The sequence below is a fragment of the Amblyraja radiata genome, chromosome 1 (genome assembly GCF_010909765.2).
Source record: "Amblyraja radiata isolate CabotCenter1 chromosome 1, sAmbRad1.1.pri, whole genome shotgun sequence".
Taxonomy (NCBI): domain Eukaryota; kingdom Metazoa; phylum Chordata; class Chondrichthyes; order Rajiformes; family Rajidae; genus Amblyraja; species Amblyraja radiata.
Window position 1 is genome coordinate 26,449,231 of NC_045956.1, and position 21,549 is coordinate 26,470,779.

The 21,549-nt window shown below is 43.1% G+C and overlaps 1 protein-coding gene across 1 annotated transcript in view; it reads left to right on the top strand.

Moving 5' to 3' along the window:
• Positions 1 to 21,296, top strand: part of spock3 (SPARC (osteonectin), cwcv and kazal like domains proteoglycan 3) — a 451,090-nt gene extending 429,794 nt beyond the window's left edge. Inside the window, exons 10-12 of the mRNA XM_033019001.1 lie at positions 2,978 to 3,040; positions 7,070 to 7,207; positions 19,820 to 21,296. Of these exons, the coding sequence (XP_032874892.1) occupies positions 2,978 to 3,040; positions 7,070 to 7,207; positions 19,820 to 19,986 (368 nt within the window). The 3' untranslated portion in view covers positions 19,987 to 21,296. The remainder of the gene's footprint in view (positions 1 to 2,977; positions 3,041 to 7,069; positions 7,208 to 19,819) is intronic.
• Positions 21,297 to 21,549: the final 253 nt, after the last annotated feature.

Below are 21,549 nucleotides of genomic sequence, written 5' to 3' on the forward strand. Positions count from 1 at the left end.
TGCACGGGAGACCCGACCTTTTCTTTGTCGGGTCTCCGTTGTCGTTGGGGTTGCAACGAGGAGCGGCCTCCAACAGGAATACTGGGGGCTGTGGTGCCGACTACTCACCTCACCGTCGCGGAGCTGGCCGAGTCCAGAGCGGGTGGAGCTGTGGTGGACGCTGCTGCGGCCCAACCCCCGGAGATTCGGTGGCTGCAACTGCGGGTCTGGCGGACGGCAGCACCGGGAGCCCGCGGGTCCCTGGAGGGAGTCCACTTTTCAGGGCTCCCGCAACGGCAATATCTCCCGCCCGAGTTGCGGGGTTGAAGAGCTCCTGGAGTGGGGCCTACATCACCGCCCCGCGCGGCTTAGAATGGCCGCGGGACTGCGAGCGCACGCCGGGGGCTCTAACATCAAGAACCCGGTGTGCGACCTTGCATCACCCGGCGTGGCTTTAATGGCCGCGGGATAATCGCCATCGCCCGCCGGGGGCTTTGACTTTGACTTTGACTCTAACATCGGTGGGGAGAGTGCAGTGGAGAAATAAGTTTTTTTGGCCTTCCATCACAGCAATGTGATGGATGTTTATGTAAATTATGTTGTGTCTTGGGTCTATTTGTTTGTAATGTATGGCTGAAGAAACGACATTTCGTTTGGACCTCAAGGGGTCCAAATGACAATAAATTGAATTGTATTGTATTGTATTGTATTGTACCATGTTTCACAGTGGGGATGGTGCGTTCAGGGTGATGTGCAGTGTTAGTTTTCCGCCACACATAGCGTTTTGCATTTAGGCCAAAAACTTCAATTTTGGTCTCATCTGACCAGAGCACCTTCCTCCACATGTTTGCTGTGTCCCCCACATGGCTTGTGGCAAACTGCAAACGGGACTTCTTATGGCTTTTTTTTCAACAATGGCTTTCTTCTTGCCACTCTTCCATAAAGGCCCGATTTGTGGAGTGCACAACTAATAGTTGTCCTGTGGACAGATTCTCCCACCTGAGCTGTGGATCTCTGTAGCTCCTCCAGAGTTACCATGGCTGCTTCTCTGATCAATGCTCTCCTTGCCCGGCCTGTCAGTTTAGGTGGACGGCCATGTCTTGGTAGGTTTGCAGTTGTGCCATACTCTTTCCATTTTCGGATGATGGATTGAACAGTGCTCCGTGAGATGTTCAAAGCTTGGGATATTTTTTTATAACCTAACCCTGCTTTAAACTTCTCCACAACTTTATCCCTGGCCTGTCTGGTGTGTTCCTTGGGCTTCATGATGCTGTTTGTTCACTAATGTTCTCTAACAAACCTCTGAGGCCTTTACAGAACAGCTGTATTTATAGTGAGATTAGATTACACACAAGTGGACTCTATTTACTAATTAGGTGACTTCTGAAGGCAATTGGTTGCACTGGATTTTATTTAAGGGTATCAGAGTAAAGGGGGCTGAATACTTTTGCACGCCACACTTTTCAGTTTTTTATTTGTAAAAAAAATTGAAAACCATGTATCATTTTCCTTCCACTTCACAATTATGCGCCACTTTGTGTTGGTCTATCACATAAAATCCCAATAAAATACATTTACGTTTGTGGTTGTAACGTGACAAAATTTGGAAAAGTTCAAGGGGTATGAATACTTTTGCAAGCCACTGTATGTGTCCTTATTATCTAGATGTCCCACTAACAAGATATATACAGGCCCAGGCTGATGAATAGATGCTTTTGCATATTGAACAACACTTGGAAGAAGCACTGAATGTAACAATGTCATGCATTGTACACTGGGTGGAGACCTCAATGGCAGCCATTGCTCCTGAAATTCCTAATACAGAAGCTAGTCCTTTCCACATGATATCAAAAAAAATGCTGGAAGCAATGGCTGTGGCAAAGGCTACGGGACCACACAACATCCCAGTTGTACTACTGAAGATTGATATTTAGGAAGGAAATGCAGATGCTTGTTTAAACTGAAGATAGACGCACAATGCTGGAGTAACTCAGCAGGACAGGCAGCATCTCTGGAGAGAAGGAATGGGCGACTTTTCGGGTTGAGATCCTTCTTCAGACTTCTTCTGATGGGTCTCGACCCGAAATGTCACCCATTCCTTCTTTCCAGAGATGCTGCCTGTCCTGCTGAGTTACTCCAGCATTCTGTGTCTATCCACATTTAGGAACTGGTTGTGCCTCTGGCCAAGTGGTACCAGTACAGTTACAATACTGCCAACTATCCAGCTTTGTGGAAAACGACCTAGGTTTGTCCTTGTCACAAACAGGAGGACAAATCCAATCCAACCAATCCAGCATATTTGTCTTTTTATTAAATTATCACACAGAGCACGACGAGTAGATGGAAGATATCTTGCCCCTCGTCCAACTTCATCCAGAGCTTTATTTGCACCTCCTCCAACCTCATCTACTGTGTCCGCTGTCCCAAGTGTGGACTCCAAGTTATCAGCGAGACCAAGCGCAGGCTCGGTGATCGTCTCGTTGAATACCTCCGCTCAGTCCGCCTAAACCTACCCGATCTCCCGGTTGCCAAACACTTTTAACTCCCCCTCCCATCCGCACACTGACCTTTCTGTCCTGGGCCTCCTCCATTGTCAGAGTGAGGCCCAGCGCCAATTGGAGGAACAACACCTCATATTTCGCTTGGGCAGCTTACAGCCCAGCGGAAGAAGGGTCTCGACCGGAAACATCACCCATTCCTTCTCTCCAGAGATGCTGCCTGTCCCGCTGAGTCACTCCAGCATTTTGTGTCTATCTTCAGGTATCAAGGATGGTTCTTTCAAGCCGTACTTTCTAAGGATATAATCGAAGATAGACACAAAAAGCTGGAGTAAGTCAGTGGGGATAGGCAGCGTATCTGAAGAGAAGGAATGGGTGCCGTTTGGGTCGAGACCCTCCTTCAGACTATGATATAATCATTGATGATCAGTGTGAATATGCTGATAGATGAATGATCTGTTTCTGTGCTGTATGACCATGACATGTTGGATTCATTGCAGATCCACCCTGCCTGACGCAACTGACCAATATTCAACGACTGCAAGGTGGAAAGAAACCACTTGGTGAGCTCAATTATTATTTTGAACTGGCATTAAAGAATGGAAATAATGTGAAAAACTACATCAGCAAGCCTCATAAGATAATTTACAGGCTATTTTTGATTTACATTTATTTTTCAGTATCTGATCTGTATGGTGATCAAACATCTCAGTATCTGTTGTACATTTTAAAGGGACTTGTGCATTTTATTTAAATACCAGGCAGGTATTTAAAATTTTTGGTAATAATTGGAAAATGTATTTGATTAATTTTATTTTTGTTAGTTCAATTTTGCCATTCTAATGCATTGAATCAGTGATAATAGTTTCTTCACTGGGAAAAAACATTTGAGTTTTATAACACACGACATTATAAGTCAGGAAGTTGTTGGCGTTGTGACTAAAGGGGAGGAAGGAGGCACAGAATGTCAGGTTGCATGAACAATACCCTGTGGCTAACTCTTCACACTTCACTTCCACAACCGTAAATTTGGTTGGAGATTTATTTACGCTATTTCCCCAAAGAAGCAGTAATGCAGATTAAGTGCAGGATACTGCTTCTGTATCTCCTTTACTATTATAAATCATAGTTCCCTCTTCCATACAAGTGCACTGGAGAGATTATCAATGGGAGACCAAAGAGTATTGAAAGAAAGGGAATAATCTTTTGCAGTAGCAAATAGCATAATTGAGATTTTTTTTCTCTGACTATTTCCCTACTTCTCATTTCCAAAGCCATAGACACATTTTATTTTTTAACTTATCAAGCTTCACTCCATCAAAATAAGACACATCAAAATGCTGCAGTACCTCGACAGGTCAGGCAGCATTTCTGAAGGAGACGGACAAGCGACGTATTGGATCGGGTCCCTTCTTCAGACCGATTCTAGTGCGGGGGAGAAAACTCGAAGATAGGTGGGGATGGGACAAAGCCGGGCAAGTGATAGGTGGGTACAGGTGAGAGGTAGACAAATGCCAGGTGAAAATAAGACGAAAGGCCGTGAGATAAGAGAAGAGGGGTAGTGTGAAGCCAAAGGAAGGGAATGAGGTACTCCAGCACTTTGTATTCTTCTTTGTAACCAGCACTTGCTGTTCCCTGTGTTTACATTTCACCCCATCAGATCTATTTGCTCTAATTCATAAAATTCTAACTTTTTGTTCCTATAGTAAACTGTCCCTACACAGTTGCAACTTGTGCTCCTTTGTCCACTAACACGTCTCTCTGTGTAAAAACCCTTCATCCCACCAGATAAGTTCCCTTAGTTCCCTGAAGGTGGAATCTCATGTAGATAGGGTGGTAAAGAAAGCTTTTGGTATGCTAGCCTTTATAAATCAGAGCATTGAGTATAGAAGTTGGGATGTAATGTTAAAATTGTACAAGGCATTGGTGAGACCAATTCTGGAGTATGGTGTACAATTTTGGTCGCCCAATTATAGGAAGGATGTCAACAAAATAGAGAGAGTACAGAGGAGATTTACTAGAATGTTGCCTGGGTTTCAGCAACTAAGTTACAGAGAAAGGTTGAATAAGTTAGGTCTTTATTCTCTGGAGCGCAGAAGGTTAAGGGGGGACTTGATAGAGGTCTTTAAAATGATGAGAGGGATAGACAGAGTTGACGTGGACAAGCTTTTCCCATTGAGAGTAGGGAAGATTCACACAAGAGGACATGAATTGAGAATTAAGGGACAGAAGTTTAGGGGTAACATGAGGGGGAACTTCTTTACTCAGAGAGTGGTAGCTGTGTGGAATGAGCTTCCAGTGGAAGTGGTGGAGGCAGGTTCGATTTTATCATTTAAAAATAAATTGGATAGGTATATGGATGGGAAAGGAATGGAGGGTTATGGTCTGAGTGCAGGTAGATGGGACTAGGTGAAAATAATTGTTCGGCACGGACTTGTAGGGCCGAGATGGCCTGTTTCCGTGCTGTAATTGTTATATGTTATATGATTTTATGTTATTCACCTCCTAAGCACTATGATGCTTACAAAAAATGGCTCCCTCTTTTCGCTCCTGATGTCCTGATCCCTCAAGCAGAAGCACTAAAATGGATGTTTTAGCTTTGTATCTCTGGCAATGTTTCAGGTTGGGAACATGCTTCAGACATTTAACTTTATATATTCTTTGTTCGTGGGGATCCTACTGTGTGAAAGCAATTACTGATTTCCCCATCATATTGACAGTAACTACACCTCAAGGATATAGCCAAGCTGTTTAGTGCCTTAGGGAAGCTTGAGGTCATAAAAAATGTATAAAAATATTTTTTTTTTCAAAGTTCCTCAAAACTTAATTTTCATAATATACTTTTGTTATTACCCAAAATGCCAACTTATACATGCTGTCGGTCAGAGACTCCATCACTTATAGAAGATAGACACAAAATGCTGTAATACCTCAGCGGGACAGGCAGCATCTCTGGAGAGAAGGAATGAATGGGTGGTGTTTCGGGTCGAGACCCTTCTTCAGACGGAGGAGTTGGGAGAGGGCAGTGCATAGATAAGGAAGTGTATATATATAAGGAAGTGTAAGGTGTGAAAAAAGGGATTACAGTTGAAGGAAAATGTAGAATTGATCATTGTTAGTTGGGAGAAGGTAACAACAAAGCAAACAGAAATAAAATGTTTATCTTTTTATCAATATCACTTGAAGAGTTGTTTTTGCAAGCAATCTTCTCCCTCGATTTTCACACCATCTTTTATACACCAAATTCATTCATGTAAATGGACTAAGTTGACTCAACAACCACATCTTCATGTTTAAGAAGGAACTGCAGATGCTGAAAAATCGAAGGTAGACAAAAATGCTGGAGAAACTCAGCGAGTGAGGCAGCATGAGTTTCTCCAGCATTTTTGTCAACCACATCTTCATTATGTTTTGACTAATCCAGTGTCCCTGCGAAGTTACCTTCTGAAGTTAAACACAAAAAGCTGGAGTAGCTCAGCGGGACGGGCAGCATCTCTGGGGAGAAGGAATGGGTGATGTTTTGGGTCGAGACCTTTCTTCTCGACCCGAAAAGTATCTTTTGTTTAAACCAGCTTCGCCAGTTCCTTCCTCCGTTACCTTCTGAACTTTGTCATCATCTCTATATTTCCAAATGGTTTATTTCCATCTACTCATTCACAAGGTCATGGAGAATACACGGTAGGAGCTCAATTAGCCCATTCGGCCCATCAAGTCTACTCCGGCATTCAATCATGGCTGATCTATCTCCTTCATTCCTTCATTAGATATCTCCTTGTTCCTGCATGTAATCTGAAGCCGATCAATAAATTAATAATGTCTCTCACTCACCTAGATTCTTTGCAGAATAGCTAGACCATAAGATGTAGGAGCAAAAGTACACCATTCAGTCTCTTGACCCTCTAATGCTCTTTAGTAGGAGCTGACATTTCTCTTTCCTGCCTTTTCCCCCATAACCCTTGCTTGCCTCGTGATTTAAAACCTATATATTTCACTGTTAAATATACACGAAGACCATGTCTCCAAAACTGCGGCAAGTAGTTCCAGACACACAACTCTCTGAATTCCAGCAGGCAAGGTAAATTTCATGATATAATCTGTGCATAAAATGTATTCTTACTCGACTTAGTAAACTTGCCACTCACCACCTATGCCATTTGTTTTTAACTGAGTTTGAAAGTGAAAATGTTCCTCAAAATGTTGGATGCTGAAGTGATGGAGATACATGAGCTTTTCTTGTTGACATTGTAACTAAATGCATGGCCTAAATTCAGCTCATGCTCTGCCACACAGTCACAGCAATTCCCATGATTTTGTTTTTGCTCTGTACATCCATGGATAAATCTGCTCCATAACCACTTTGTACACCTTGCAATACCAGTGACGACCACCAGATTGGATATTTAAATGTTCTCTTGGTGATTTGTGTCAAAAACAAATGTTAAAAATGACTGGAAGAGCTTATAGCAGTTGTGGATGGTAAATGGGGGAGCTGCCAGAAAATAGAACAGCCGTATACTCTTTAAGATTTAAAGATTTGAAATGTATTCCAATCCTGTCACATATATCTCATGATAAGAGTTTGGTTACTGCAGGTATTTTTCTCCCCACCTGCGATGAAGATGGATATTATAAAGCCACCCAGTGCCACAGCAGTGTGAGACAATGCTGGTGTGTTGATCGGTACGGGAATGAACAGGGAGGATCGAGATCAGGTGGACCATCTGATTGTGGTATGTTCTACACTCACCTTATTACATTCGATCCATCAAATCTATGCCGGTGAACAAAACAATCATCATTGTCCCATTAATTCTCCCTGCAACCTATACTCCCCACTACTCACCTCTACATTAGGGACAATTTACAGTGACCAGTTAACCTACCAACTCAAACATCTTTAGGATATAGAAGGGATTTGAGCACCCCCAGGAAACTATCAGTCATATGGAAAATATGCTAACTCCAGACGGAGGTCAGGATTGAGACTGGGTGGCTGAAACACTGTGGCAATAACATATTCTTCCTCTCACTCCATGCCTGTTGATGACTTTTGTCTCTAGAAACCCATCCATCTTCTCAAACATGTTCAGTGGCGTCGTCTCCACATCCCTCTGTGCCGCAGAAATCCACAGGTTCATCGCTCTTGATTAAGACTGTGAGAAGAACTTTCTCCTCATCACAGTTTTAAATTTCTTGCCCGCAACCTGAGAATGCGATCCTCTTCACCAGCACCACCCTGCCCCACTACATCTCCAGCTGCCCAGCTCTGCCTCGCCTGCCACCAAAACAAAATTGTTTGCGTTTATAATATTACTTATAAAATGAGAATTCCATATTGAGAAGCATATGGATTTCCTTACTTAATGTTTTGATTAATACTTGAATATGAGATTACACCAAGATTGCTGGGGTCGCGGACTGTGAGGAATGATGTCAATGTATACAGTGGGATAGAGATCAGCTACAGATATAGGCAAGTTTGATGTGAGCAAGTGTGAGGTGTGGCATTTTGGTAGGTCAAATGTAAGGGGGAAAATATCCAATGAAAGGCATGGCCTTTAACAGCGTCGATGTTGGGGTCAGAGGGATCTTAGGGTCAAAGATCTTTATTACCTGAAAGTGGCAACCCAGATAGATAGAGCGGTAAAGATGGAATATGTTTTTATAGGTTGGGGTAGAAGAGGTCAACTGGGATGATGCCTGGAATAGGGGGTATCAGACATGGGGGGTTGAACAGACATGGATAGTTTTGTCTGGAACGCTTGAGGTTGCAGGGAGACCTGATAGAAATATATAAAATGATGACAGGCATAGATTGGGTAGACAGAACCTCTTTCCCAGGATGGAAATATCAAATATTAGAGAGCATGGCATTAAGGTGAGGTGGGAAAAGTTTAATGGAGATGTGCATGGCACGTTTTTAGCGCACACACAGTGTTGGGTGCCTGGAACATGCTGCTGTGTGTGTGTGTGTGTGTGTGGGGGGGGGGGGGGGTGTAGGTAGGGTTGGGGCAGATACCATAGTGGCATTTAAGAGACTTTTGGATAGGCACATGGATGTGCAGGGATTGGAGGGATATGGATTATGTGCAGGCATATAAAGTTGATCTTGGCATTATGTTAGCCACAGACATTGTAGGCTGAAAGACCTGTTTTTATGCTGTACTATGTTCTATCGGTGATGAGCTATTATTCCATCATGGTGAAGCAAAACTTCTCAGAACAGCAGTAATAGTTATTTTGGAATTATTTCTCAATGTTTCCTGTTACCGATTGCATGATTATATTCATTAAATGTCTATCTAATTGCATCTAAGTTATGTAATTTAATTTAGAAAATGTCAAACGACAATTAAATTCATTCTCGCCAACGAAAAGCCAATAAAAGCTGAAACATAGATTAATGAAAATGAAAATAGTTTAAAGACTAATTATATAAAAATTGGATGCACCCATTCTTTGGTGCAGAAAAGCATGGCGGTGTTTAACAACAGCACCCAATTGGTTCCCCGTAAAGAAACAACAGAAGTAGTCAAAATCCTGTATTAAATCACAAGATGGGGGTAATGCGAGATTCGTAGGATTCGGAATTACACCTCACCTGATTTCGTGCATCTCCTGACATATTGCTGTGCAGCAACGATCGGTGCCTTCCCCCAACATGCACGTTAACGATGGCAGCTAAGAGCATCAACTACGCTTTGGCTGACATGTGTGGACATGAAAACTGTGGTGAAGAGGATGACATCTCTCATGCAAGTCCTGGACAAGATAAATCCCAGGGGGAAGGTTCCATGCCAGTGGACTTGTGAGAAATTCCAAACCCATGATTAAAAGACCCCTGCCTACCTATTTCAGTGTCGGAGCAGAAACAGCAGATTTCGGAACTCAGCCATTAGATTGGATGAGTGATTAAAATAGGTTAATTGAGCAGCTAATAAAAATAAGGCAAGGTGTAGTGGAGCGGCCTATTGGAAGCGACCATGTGAGGAGAGAATATGTGTGGAGGATAAGTATGAGGCTTTGGCTCATGAGGCTTAAGCGTGGAGCATGATCAAAGGCTGAGTCATACAGTATGGAAACAGGTCCTTCAGCCCAACATACCCACACCAGCCAACATATCCCAGCTGCACTAGTCCCAGCTGCCCTTGTTTGGTGCATATCCCTCCAAACTTGTCTTATTCATGTACAGTGGCTTGCAAAAGTATTCATACCCCTTGAACTTTTCCACATTTTGTCACGTTACAACCACAAACGTAAATGTATTTTATTGGGATTTTATGTGATAGACCAACACAAAGTGGTGCATAATTGTGAAGTGGAAGGAAAACGATACATGGTATTCAAATTTATTTACAAATAAAAAACTGAAAAGTGTGGCGTGCAAAAGTATTCAGCCCCCCTGAGTCAATACTTTGTAGAACCACCTTTCGCTGCAATTACAGCTGCAAGTCTTTTGGGGTATGTCTCTACCAGCTTTGCACATCTAGAGACTGAAAATTTTGCCCGTTCTTCTTTGCAAAATAGCTCAAGCTCAGTCAGATTGGATGGAGAGCGTCTGTGAACAGGTGAACCTCCGCCCCAGTCTCAAGTCTTTTGCAGACTCTTAACAGGTTTTCTTCCAAGATTGCCCTGTATTTGGCTCCATCCATCTTCCCATCAACTCTGACCAGCTTCCCTGTCCCTGCTGAAGAAAAGCACCCCCACAGCATGATGCTGCCACCACCATGTTTCACAGTGGGGATGGTGTGTTCAGGGTGATGTGCAGTGTTAGGTTTCCGCCACACATAGTGTTTTGTATTTAGGCCAAAAACTTCAATTTTGGTCTCATCTGACCAGAGCACCTTCCTCCACATGTTTGCTGTGTCCCCCACATGGCTTGTGGCAAACTGCAAACGGGACTTCTTATGGCTTTTTTTCAACAATGGCTTTCTTCTTGCCACTCTTCCATAAAGGCCCGATTTGTGGAGTGCACAACTAATAGTTGTCCTGTGGACAGATTCTCCCACCTGAGCTGTGGATCTCTGCAGCTCCTCCAGAGTTACCATGGGCCTCTTGGCTGCTTCTCTGATCAATGCTCTCCTTGCCCGGCCTGTCAGTTTAGGTGGACGGCCATGTCTTGGTAGGTTTGCAGTTGTGCCATACTCTTTCCATTTTCGGATGATGGATTGAACAGTGCTCCATGAGATGTTCAAAGCTTGGGATATTTTTGTATAACCTAACCCTGCTTTAAACTTCTCCACAACTTTATCCCTGACCTGTCTGTGTGTTCCTTGGGCTTCATAATGCTGTTTGTTCACTAATGTTCTCTAACAAACCTCTGAGGCCTTCACAGAACAGCTGTATTTATACTGAGATTAGTTTACACACAAGTGGACTCTATTAACTAATTAGGTGACTTCTGAAGGCAATTGGTTGCACTGGATTTTATTTAGGGGTATCAGAGTAAAGGGGGCTGAATACTTTTGCACGCCACACTTTTCAGTTTTTTATTTGTAAAAAAATTTGAAAACCATGTATCATTTTCCTTCCACTTCACAATTATGCGCCACTTTGTGTTGGTCTATCACATAAAATCCCAATAAAATACATTTACGTTTGTGGTTGTAACGTGACAAAATGTGGAAAAGTTCAAGGGGTATGAATACTTTTGCAAGCCACTGTACCTGTCTAACTGTTTCTTAAAGGTAAAGGTACAGTTTGCTGGGTGTGATTGTTGTCCTTTTTAATCCCCACAACTATCACACACACGTACGCATGTTCCTCATGAGTTTAGTTCCACTCAGATTGCACAGGGAGGAGAATGAAGACAGCAGACACCTGTGCTCCGCTATTGTGTGGGAAGGAACTGCAGATGCTGTTTTACACCGAAGATAGACACAAAACGCTGGAATAACTAAGCACGACCGCAACATCTCTGGATAGAAGGAATAGGTGACATTTCCAGTCAAGACCCTTCTTCAAACTGGGAGTCAGGGGAGAGTTGGAGACTCAGTGATAAGGAAGGGTAAAGTGTGAAAATGAGCCATCAAAAGAGAGGCAGCTCAAGGAAAATGTAGAATAGATTATTGTTAGCTCTGATATTTCTCAGCCAGTTGAGCTGTGGGTCAAGGTTTGAAATGAGTAGGTTGCGGCATCATTGTCTACCCTGTATACTGCAAGATCTTGTGTTGTGCTGGTTAGGGATCCCCCTAAGGAGATTACCCTCATCTCCAATCTCTAGGCAGCAAGCTCACTCATGTCCCTCAGCTAGTAATGACGGACTGCTGCTGCAATTGTCTGCATTATGCAAAGGGTTTCATACGAATGATCAAGAACATCTTTGAAAACTCAAAGAGAAGCAGAGAAGATTTTCAGAGGCAATGCTGGAAACTACTGCAATACAATGTTGAGACAACTAGACCCACATAAAATAGATTAAGGTAGGATTACTGTAAAATATGTTTTTGACAGTCAGCATGGACTGTATGGGCTATGGTATTTGTTTCTTTGCTGTATCTCCTTGTAAAAAGTTTGTAAAACCAAAAAAGCATGTGTGTTGGATTTCAGAGCCAAAAGAATAAGGGGCAGGCCATTTAGGACTGAGATGAGGGAAAAGCTTTTTCCCCCAGAGAGTTGTGAATCTGTGGAATTCACTGTCACAGAAGGCATTCGAGGCCATTTCACTTGATGTTTTCAAGAGAGAGTTAGATTTAGCTCTTAGGGCTAACGGAATCAAGGGATATGGGAAAAAAGCAGGAACGGGGTACTGATATTGGATGATCAGCCATGATTATATTGAATGGTGGTGCTGGCTCGGAGGGCCAAATGGCCCACTCCTGCACCTAGTTTCTTGTGATGACCTTTGTTTTTTTGTACTAACATTTGCTTGTTTGAAACTCTTCTGAAAACCTCCCTGATCAAGTACTTTGTTTGTGGCAATTCAAATTCTTTAGATAGACCCAAAGTGCTGGCGTAACTCAGCGGGTCATGCCACATCTCTTTTTCACACAAAGAGTGGTGGGTGTATGGAACAAGCATCTAACATAGGTTTTTGGAATGAGAAGTCTGTATCAAGCCTGAATGTTCCTGTCCTACTCTGAATGATGGGCCAGAGACCACCAAGAGCTAGTAGGAATTCTGCATTTCTGAATTTAGTTTAGTTTAGTTTAGAGATACTGCGCGGAAACAGGCTCTTCGGCCCACCGGGTCCGTGCCGACCAGCGATCCCCGCACAGCAACACTATCCTACACATATTAAGGGACAAATTACAATGATACCAAGCCAATTGACCTACAAACCTGTATGTCTTTGGAGTGTGGGAGGAAACCGGAGATTCCAGAGAAATCCCACACAGGTCACGGGGAGAAAGTACAAACTCCGTACAGACAAGCACCCTTAGTTAGGTTTGCACCTGGGTCTCTGGTGCTGTAAGGCAGCAACTCTACCGTGATCGCTGCGCCACCGTGACTGCTCGTTTTTCTGTTCACCTGGTATTCCCTTCACATGGTAGAGTTCAGAATAGAGTGGGGGTGGGAGATTGCAACCTTCACGTGGTCTGCCCTGTTTCGACGAATGCAATCAACCCGGCGTGCACAATCAAATAAGATCAAAGAGAAGAAGAAGAAGAAGAAGAAGATAAGAAGAGAAGAAGAAGAAGAAGAAGAAGAAGAAAGAAAGAAGAAAAGAAAGAAGAAGAAGAAGAAGAAGAAGAAGAAGAAGAAGAAAAGAGTAAACGAAGAAGAAGAAGAAGCAGACAAGAATATAGAAGAATAATAAGAGAAGAAGAAGAAGAAGAATAATAGAAGAAGAAGAAGAAGAAGAAGAAGAATAAGAAGAAGAAGAAGACCGCCTCCGCCTCCTCAACTCCTCCTCCTCCTCCTCACTCCTCCTCCCTCCTCCTCCTACTCCTCCTCCTCCTACTCTCCTCCCCTCATCCTCTCCTCCTCCTCCTCCTCCTCCTCCCTCCTCCTCCTCCTCCTCCTCCTCCTCCTCCTCCGCCCTCCTACCTCCTCCTCCTCCTCCTCCTCCTCCTCCTCCTCCTCCTCCTCCTCCTCCTCCTCCTCCTCCTCCTCCTCCTCCTCCTCCCTCCTCCTCCTCCTCCTCCTCCTCCTCCTCCTCCTCCTCCCCTCCTCCTCCTCCTCCTCCTCCTCCTACTCCTCCTCCTCCTCTCCTCCTCCTCCTCCTCCTCCTCCTCCTCCTCCTCCGCCTCCTCCTCCTCCTCCTCCTCCTCCTCCTCCTCCTCCTCCTCCTCCTACCTCCTCCTCCTCCTCCCTCCTCTCCCCTCCTCCTCCTCCTCCTCCTCCTCCTCCCTCCTCCTCCTCCTCCTCCTCTCCTCCTCATCCTCCTCCTCCTCCTCCTCCTCCTCCTCCTCCTCCTCCTCCTCCTCCTCCTCCTCCTACGCAAGAAGAGAATAAGAAGAAGAAGAAGAAGAAGAATAGAGTGGTTTGGGATTCTGTTATCAGATACACAAGCAACATGGCCTCCCCAATGGATATGATCAATGCCTCAGATATTGATCAGTACATTGATCATATCTTGCCCATGGATTTGGAAGGCTTTGCAGAGGTAAGTTGATGGTATATTTACAATGTCTTGAGGTGCCTGTTGTAGCTGATTCAGATCTCAGAAGTGCCTAGGAGGGTAAAAATTGGTATCACCCAGTGGTGGGTCTCATCGGTGACAATGATGAGTCGGCGTACAGGATGGAGGTGGAGCTGCTCACAGGATGGTGCAAATCGCACAACCTCATTCTCAACGTGGGAGAAACTAAGGAGATGGTGGTTGACTTCAGGAGGGCGGGAAAACAACACCATACACCTCTGCACATCGATGGAGCTGATGTGGAAAGGGTCAGCAGCGTGAAGTTCCTAGGACTCCACCTGTCAGATGACCTGACTTCCACGACCAACACCACAGCACTGGTCAAAAGAGCCCAGCAGCGACTACACCCTCTCCGAAGACTACGGAAAGCAGGTCTCCCCACTACACACCTACAAACTTTTTATATGGGGACAATCGAGAGCACATTAACCTACGGCATCACTTCCTGGTTCGGGAGCTGCAAGGCGTACGAACGGCACCAACTAGACAGGATTGTGAAGACCGCCAGCAGGATTATTGGTGCTCCACTCCCTTTCCTGCTGGACATATACAGGAAGAGATGTATCAGCAGCCATCTCCATCATCAAAGACCCCTACCACCCATCGCATCACATATTTTCCATCCTGCCATCTGGGAAGAGGTACAGGAGCATTAGCTGCAAAACTAGCAGGATGCTCCTCAGCTTCTTCCCGCAGGCTATAAGACTGATAAACGGACTTTGCCCCCTGCCAAAGTATCGCGCACCAACCACCAACCTGGACACACTGCAGCAGAGCCACTGTCGTGCCGCTGCCGATCGGAACGCCCGTTGATGTTTAGTAGAGAGTAGAGTGTTTAATTTGTTCATGATGAAATATGTATTTTTATTTCTATTTATTTTTTACTGCACACTGAATGGACACTGGTTGAGCAACGTTTTTTTGTCTCCTCTGGGTATGTACTCAGGAAAATGACAATAAAGATATACTTGATACTTGACTTGAGACCATGAGATCTGTGCTGGGTCCTATCATCTTGATTTTTGAACAACCTTAAACTTCGCTGACCGAAGGTTGAGATGGTACACCATCGATATGTGCCTTCCATGAGAGATAGCTCCAAAGATACTTTATAGATACAGGCCCTATGGCCCACCGAATCCGCACCGACCAGTGATCCCCGCACATATTAACACTATCCTACACACACCAGGGACAATTTACATTGATATCAAGCCAATTAACCTACAAACCTGTACATCTTTTGGCTGTGGGAAAAAACTGAAGGTCTCGGAAACAACCCACACGGTCACGGGGAGAAAGTACAATCTCCATAGAGACAGCAAGCACCCGTGGTCGGGATCGAACCCGAGTCTCTGGCGCTGCAAGCGCTGTAAAGCCCCTGTCCCACTTAGGAGACCTAAACTGCAACATCTGGGGACCTTGCCCGCCACCCAAGGTTTCCATGAGGTCACCGGAGGTTTTGATCACTCTCCCTGAAGGTCGAAAGTGGTTTCCGCGTGGTCGAGGCTTCATCTAGGTTGCTGCTATTTTTTCATCATGATTAAAACCGGCCTCGACTAAAAATAGGTTGCCGTTTTAAAACTCGATAATTATTTTGTCGCAGGTCTAGTCAAAGCCGATTTTCTACATAGTCGAGGAATGCGTGGGAGGTGGTAGGAGGTTGCAGGTCACCTCGACCTTGATTTTTTTTGGGTGACGGGCAAGATCACCAGAGGTTGCTGTTTAGGTCTCCTATGTGGGACAGGGGCAAAAGGCAGCAACTCTACCAACACGCCACCGTGCTGCCCATGGGAAGGAACATGAATCTTTGTTGTCAGAGGCAGTGCTGTGGGCCAGGACTAGGTTGATAGACAATGTGGATGTTGAGAGTCTTATTGTTCTGTGAGCAGGCCATCGGCTACCACATATGCACTATGTCAACTTGCTGCAACTCTGCTACTGATGTTCAGTTGACTTTGGTTCTGGAGTGCAGTTGCCATGGGTTTAAAGAATTTCCCATTGGTTCTGAAAATAAGTTTTACTCCTTTGAGGAGTTTGTTAAGGTGGAGTACAACTATGAAATATGCAAGAACTTATGATGTGGTGACATTAGTTGAGTTTAAATGCCAACATTTGATTGAAAAAGCATTTGTTTTGTGAACAAAAAACTGAAAAATCCTGACAAATTCCATGCAATTTAAAGACTGCATGGATGAACTACAAAAATTGTTCATCCCAGTTTGGCAAAAGAATAAATCAGGGAAGGTAGTGCATCCGTGGATAACAAGGGAAATCAGGGATAGTATCAAAGCGAAGGATGATGCGTACAAATTAGCCAGAAAAAGCAGCATACTTTTTAGACTGGGAGAAATTCAGAGACCAGCAGAGGAGGACAAAGGGCTTAATTAGGAAAGGAAAAATAGATTATGAAAGAAAACTGGCAGGGAACATAAAAACTGACTGCAAAAGTTTTTATAGATATGTGAAAAGAAAGAGATTAGTTAAAACAAATGTAGGTCCCTTGCAGTCAGAAACATGTGAGTTGATCATGGGGAACAAGGATATGGCGGACCAATTGAATAACTACTTTGGTTCCGTCTTCACTAAGGAAGACATAAATAATCTGCCGGAAATAGCAGGGGACCGCGGGTCAAAGGAGTTGGAGGAATTGAGTGAAATCCAGGTTAGCCGGGAAGTGGTGTTGGGTAAATTGAATGGATTAAAGGCCGATAAATCCCCAGGGCCAGATAGGCTGCATCCCAGAGTACTTAAGGAAGTAGCTCCAGAAATAGTGGATGCATTAGTAATAATCTTTCAAAACTCTTTAGATTCTGGAGTAGTTCCTGAGGATTGGCGGGTAGCAAACGTAACCCCACTTTTTAAGAAGGGAGGGAGAGAGAAAATGGGGAATTACAGACCAGTTAGTCTAACATCGGTAGTGGGGAAACTGCTAGAGTCAGTTATTAAAGATGGGATAGCAGCACATTTGGAAAGTGGTGAAATCATTGGACAAAGTTAGCATGGATTTACAAAAGGTAAATCATGTCTGACGAATCTTATAGAATTCTTCGAGGATGTAACTAGTAGCGTGGATAGGGGAGAACCAGTGGATGTGGTGTATCTGGACTTCCAGAAGGCTTTCGACAAGGTCCCACATAAGAGATTAGTATACAAACTTAAAGCACACGGCATTGGGGGTTCAGTATTGATGTGGATAGAGAACTGGCTGGCAAACAGGAAGCAAAGAGTAGGAGTAAACGGGTCCTTTTCACAATGGCAGGCAGTGACTAGTGGGGTACCGCAAGGCTCAGTGCTGGGACCCCAGCTATTTACAATATATATTAATGATCTGGATGAGGGAATTGAAGGCAATATCTCCATGTTTGCGGATGACACTAAGCTGGGGGGCAGTGTTAGATGTGAGGAGGATGCTAGGAGACTGCAAGGTGACTTGGATAGGCTGGGTGAGTGGGCAAATGTTTGGCTGATGCAGTATAATGTGGATAAATGTGAGGTTATCCATTTTGGTGGCAAAAACAGGAAAGCAGACTATTATCTAAATGGTGGCCGACTAGGAAAAGGGGAGATGCAGCGAGACCTGGGTGTCATGGGTACACCAGTCATTGAAAGTAGGCATGCAGGTGCAGCAGGCAGTGAAGAAAGCGAATGGTATGCTAGCTTTCATAGCAAAAGGATTTGAGTATAGGAGCAGGGAGGTTCTACTGCAGTTGTACAGGGTCTTGGTGAGACCACACCTGGAGTATTGCGTACAGTTTTGGTCTCCAAATCTGAGGAAGGACATTATTGCCATAGAGGGAGTGCAGAGAAGGTTCACCAGACTGATTCCTGGGATGTCAGGACTGTTTTATGAAGAAAGACTGGATAGACTTGGTTTATACTCTCTAGAATTTAGGAGATTGAGAGGGGATCTTATAGAAACTTACAAAATTCTTAAGGGGTTGGACAGGCTAGATGCAGGAAGATTGCTCCCGATGTTGGGGAAATCCAGGACAAGGGGTCACAGCTTAAGGATAAGGGGGAAATCCTTTAAAACCGAGATGAGAAGAACTTTTTTCACACAGAGAGTGGTGAATCTCTGGAACTCTCTGCCACAGAGGGTAGTCGAGGCCAGTTCATTGGCTATATTTAAGAGGGAGTTAGATGTGGCCCTTGTGGCTAAGGGGATCAGAGGGTATGGAGAGAAGGCAGGTACGGGATACTGAGTTGGATGATCAGCCATGATCATATTGAATGGCGGTGCAGGCTCGAAGGGCCAAATGGCCTATTCCTGCACCTAATTTCTATGTTTCTAATTTCTATGTTTCTAAATGTTTGCTTTTTTAAACAGAAGTGTAGTCAGTGGTATTTCTTGGCACCAGGACCACTGCCTTGAAACAATTTTAATTTTGGAAACCATGGCAAAATGTCAATATTTGCTGACGTCCACCAAGCCTGATTGTGATAAACAGTGATATATGACTGCAAAAGGACTCTTTTAGGATAGAGCCACAAGTGGCAGATGGAATTTAATATACTGACGTGCAAGATGATTCATCTAAGTGGAAATGCATGAGAGGCATGATTCTAATGAGTGTATAGAAAGTGATCATGGGGATTCATGTATATTGGGGATTCATGTATATTGGGGATTCATGGGGATTCATGCCTAAAAAATCGCCTAAGTGGGACAGGCCCATAAGGCTTCATACTGTAAATCTAGGAATTGAGTACAATTGAATGCTATGCTGGTCCTTTAGAAAGGTTATTTAGGTCTATTTATTTTATTCTATTTATTCTATTCTATTTATTTCGAATTACCATACTCTAGGAAAGTTATAAAGACCTTGCAGAGGCTCCAGAGTAGATTTGCCAGAATAGTTCCAGGAATAAGGGATTTTAGCGACAGTGTTAAATTGAAACTAAAATCGCTATCCTTGGATTAAAGGAGGTTGAGAAGCAACATAGATGTACGATACGATATGATACGATAGAACTTTATTTATCCCAGGAGGGAAATTGATCTGCCAACAGTGATAAAAACACAAAATACCCAAACATAAAACATATGAAACATAAAATTAAAATGAAGTGGAATGGCTTGGGGGATGTGCAAAGTTTGGGGGGGGGGGGGGGGGGGGGGGGGGGGGGGAGTCAGTCTCAGTCTGTTGTTGAGCCAAAACAAAATAGCCTTCATAATGTCATAAGTGATAGGAGTAGAATTAGGCTCATCGGCCCATCAAGCCTGCTCCGCCATTCAATCATGGCTGATCTATCTCTCCCTCCTAACCCCATTCTCCAACCTCTAGCACCCGTACTAATCAAGAATTTCTGCTTTAAATATATCCACTGATTTGACCTCCACAGCCTTCTGTGGCAATGAATTCCACAGGTCCACCAGCTTGCCTATGACCTAATCACATTGCACTGAACTATACAATGTATTTTATCACCGAGCCGTGGGAAGATACCCCATGATCTATTTTTAGTCTGAAGAAGGGTCTTGACTTGAAACGTCACCCATTCCTTCTCTCCAGAGATGCTGCCTGTCCCACTGAGTCACTCCAGCATTTTGTGTCTATCTTCGGTGTAGACCAGCATCGGCAGTTCCTTCCTACACAGCAAATAATTCCTCGATTTAGATTAACATTATGATCCCGCCACGCTTATACTAACAAAATTAGCTTTGCGTTTTAATATTTTGAAGCAGAGAGAAGGGAACTAATTGGTGCAAATGTTTTCCTAATGACATTTTCTTTTTTGTTGGCATATTTTCTAGAAGGTGAGCAAGAGAGTTCAGGTGATTTTGGCAGTGCAGACTTCCACGAGTGGTCGGATGATGAGGATGATGTGGAAGATGTCATTGATGAAGAAATGGATGCAGTTGACAATGAAGATGATGAAGATGATGATGATGAATATGATGCAGGTGGTGACATATGGTAGAAGGGAAATGTCATGAACTTTAATATTTTGCACGTTTCTATAGTGAGATCTCATGAGTTACTAGTCATATTACAAATGATCAAAAATATTTCGGTCAGCGTGTATATTTTGTACAATGATACTGTCAAACAAGGTTCCTCCAGAAAGAAGTCAGCATCCCTTAAAAATTGTTGCAGTTCCTCATTACGCTTCATCATTTTTTGAAAACAAATTAAAAATTCTTTCAAAGGAGAAAAATATTATAACAAGTGAGGAAAAATATTGTTTTTGTTCAAAGATTGGTTTCTTTTCAAATGTGTTTTGCCAATTATTGTCCCATTGGGACAGAGTAGATCGAAGCTCATTCTCCACTAATGACTGGCCCATTCTGCTCATTGGTCCTGACACTGAAAACAACATGGATGTGCATTTGATATCAAAACGCTTTGTTGATTGGGCTGTGCAGATTAAAATAAACTTTAAGCCATCAAAATAGAAAATTGACTTTTGACAAAAATTAGTCAGCTTTTAAAAATGAACAAACGACATTTCTTAAGAATTATTTAGTACAACAAACAGCCATTCAAATGTTTTTAGACAGAAGTTGTTGACTTCAACACATTCTTGCCTCCAACGGAATATTGTTGAAGAACATGGATGTGTGACTGAGTGATTTGTTATTCTTTAAACAAAAATTAGTCATCTTTTTAAAAGTATATTTGATTTCAAACACTAGTTCAAACTAAATAGAAATCACATGGTGATGTGCCTTTCAAATTAAAAATAGAAATATTTTTTCTTTGTGTATTAAAGATAGGAGTTCAGGTAATATTTAAGCACGCCTGATCACAGCATTAGTACTTCAGCTGCAAACTTGCATAAGAGAAAAATAATTTTAAATTAATTTTCAATAGTTATGGCAGTCATCATATGGACTGTAAGTATATACCAGTATCGTGTAGCAGTAGCATTTAACAATCTTGCTATAGACTAAATTGCCCTGTATTTATGTTAGCATGTTAATTGATTGAAATTCCACCGCCTTGATGCATACTGGAGTTGAGACTTAAGTCCTTTTTCAATGAAGGTCAACATTGTTTGTAATAACTAACATAACTACACTGTTGTGTGCTGTTTATTTAGTGCATAAGATTGTTAGTCTTAAATGTTTCTCCTCAAATCTGAGCTAAAGGAAAACCATGAACAATGTAACTCATTCTAATTAATTTTCCTTTATAGACTGGATTTGAGTTACAAAATGGAAAAGCTATGCTGCATTTTTTTTTACTGTTTATGTATAGTTTACAATAATAAAGGACTCCTGTAACCAATTATTCCGAGTAGAATTCGTAACTTTAAGTAATTTTTCTACTTTCAATTAATTCAAATAACTTCTTAAAGAAAAAAAATGGCTTTGCTTCTGGTTTGTTATGGGACAATCAAAAAAATAAATAATGCTGTATATATATCAGCCTGAGACCAACATACTTGTAGCTAGGCGATTAGAACTACATTACTCAGTGGGTGAGGCAGCATCTATGGAGAGAAGCAATAGGTGACGTTTCGGGTCGAGACCCTTCTTCT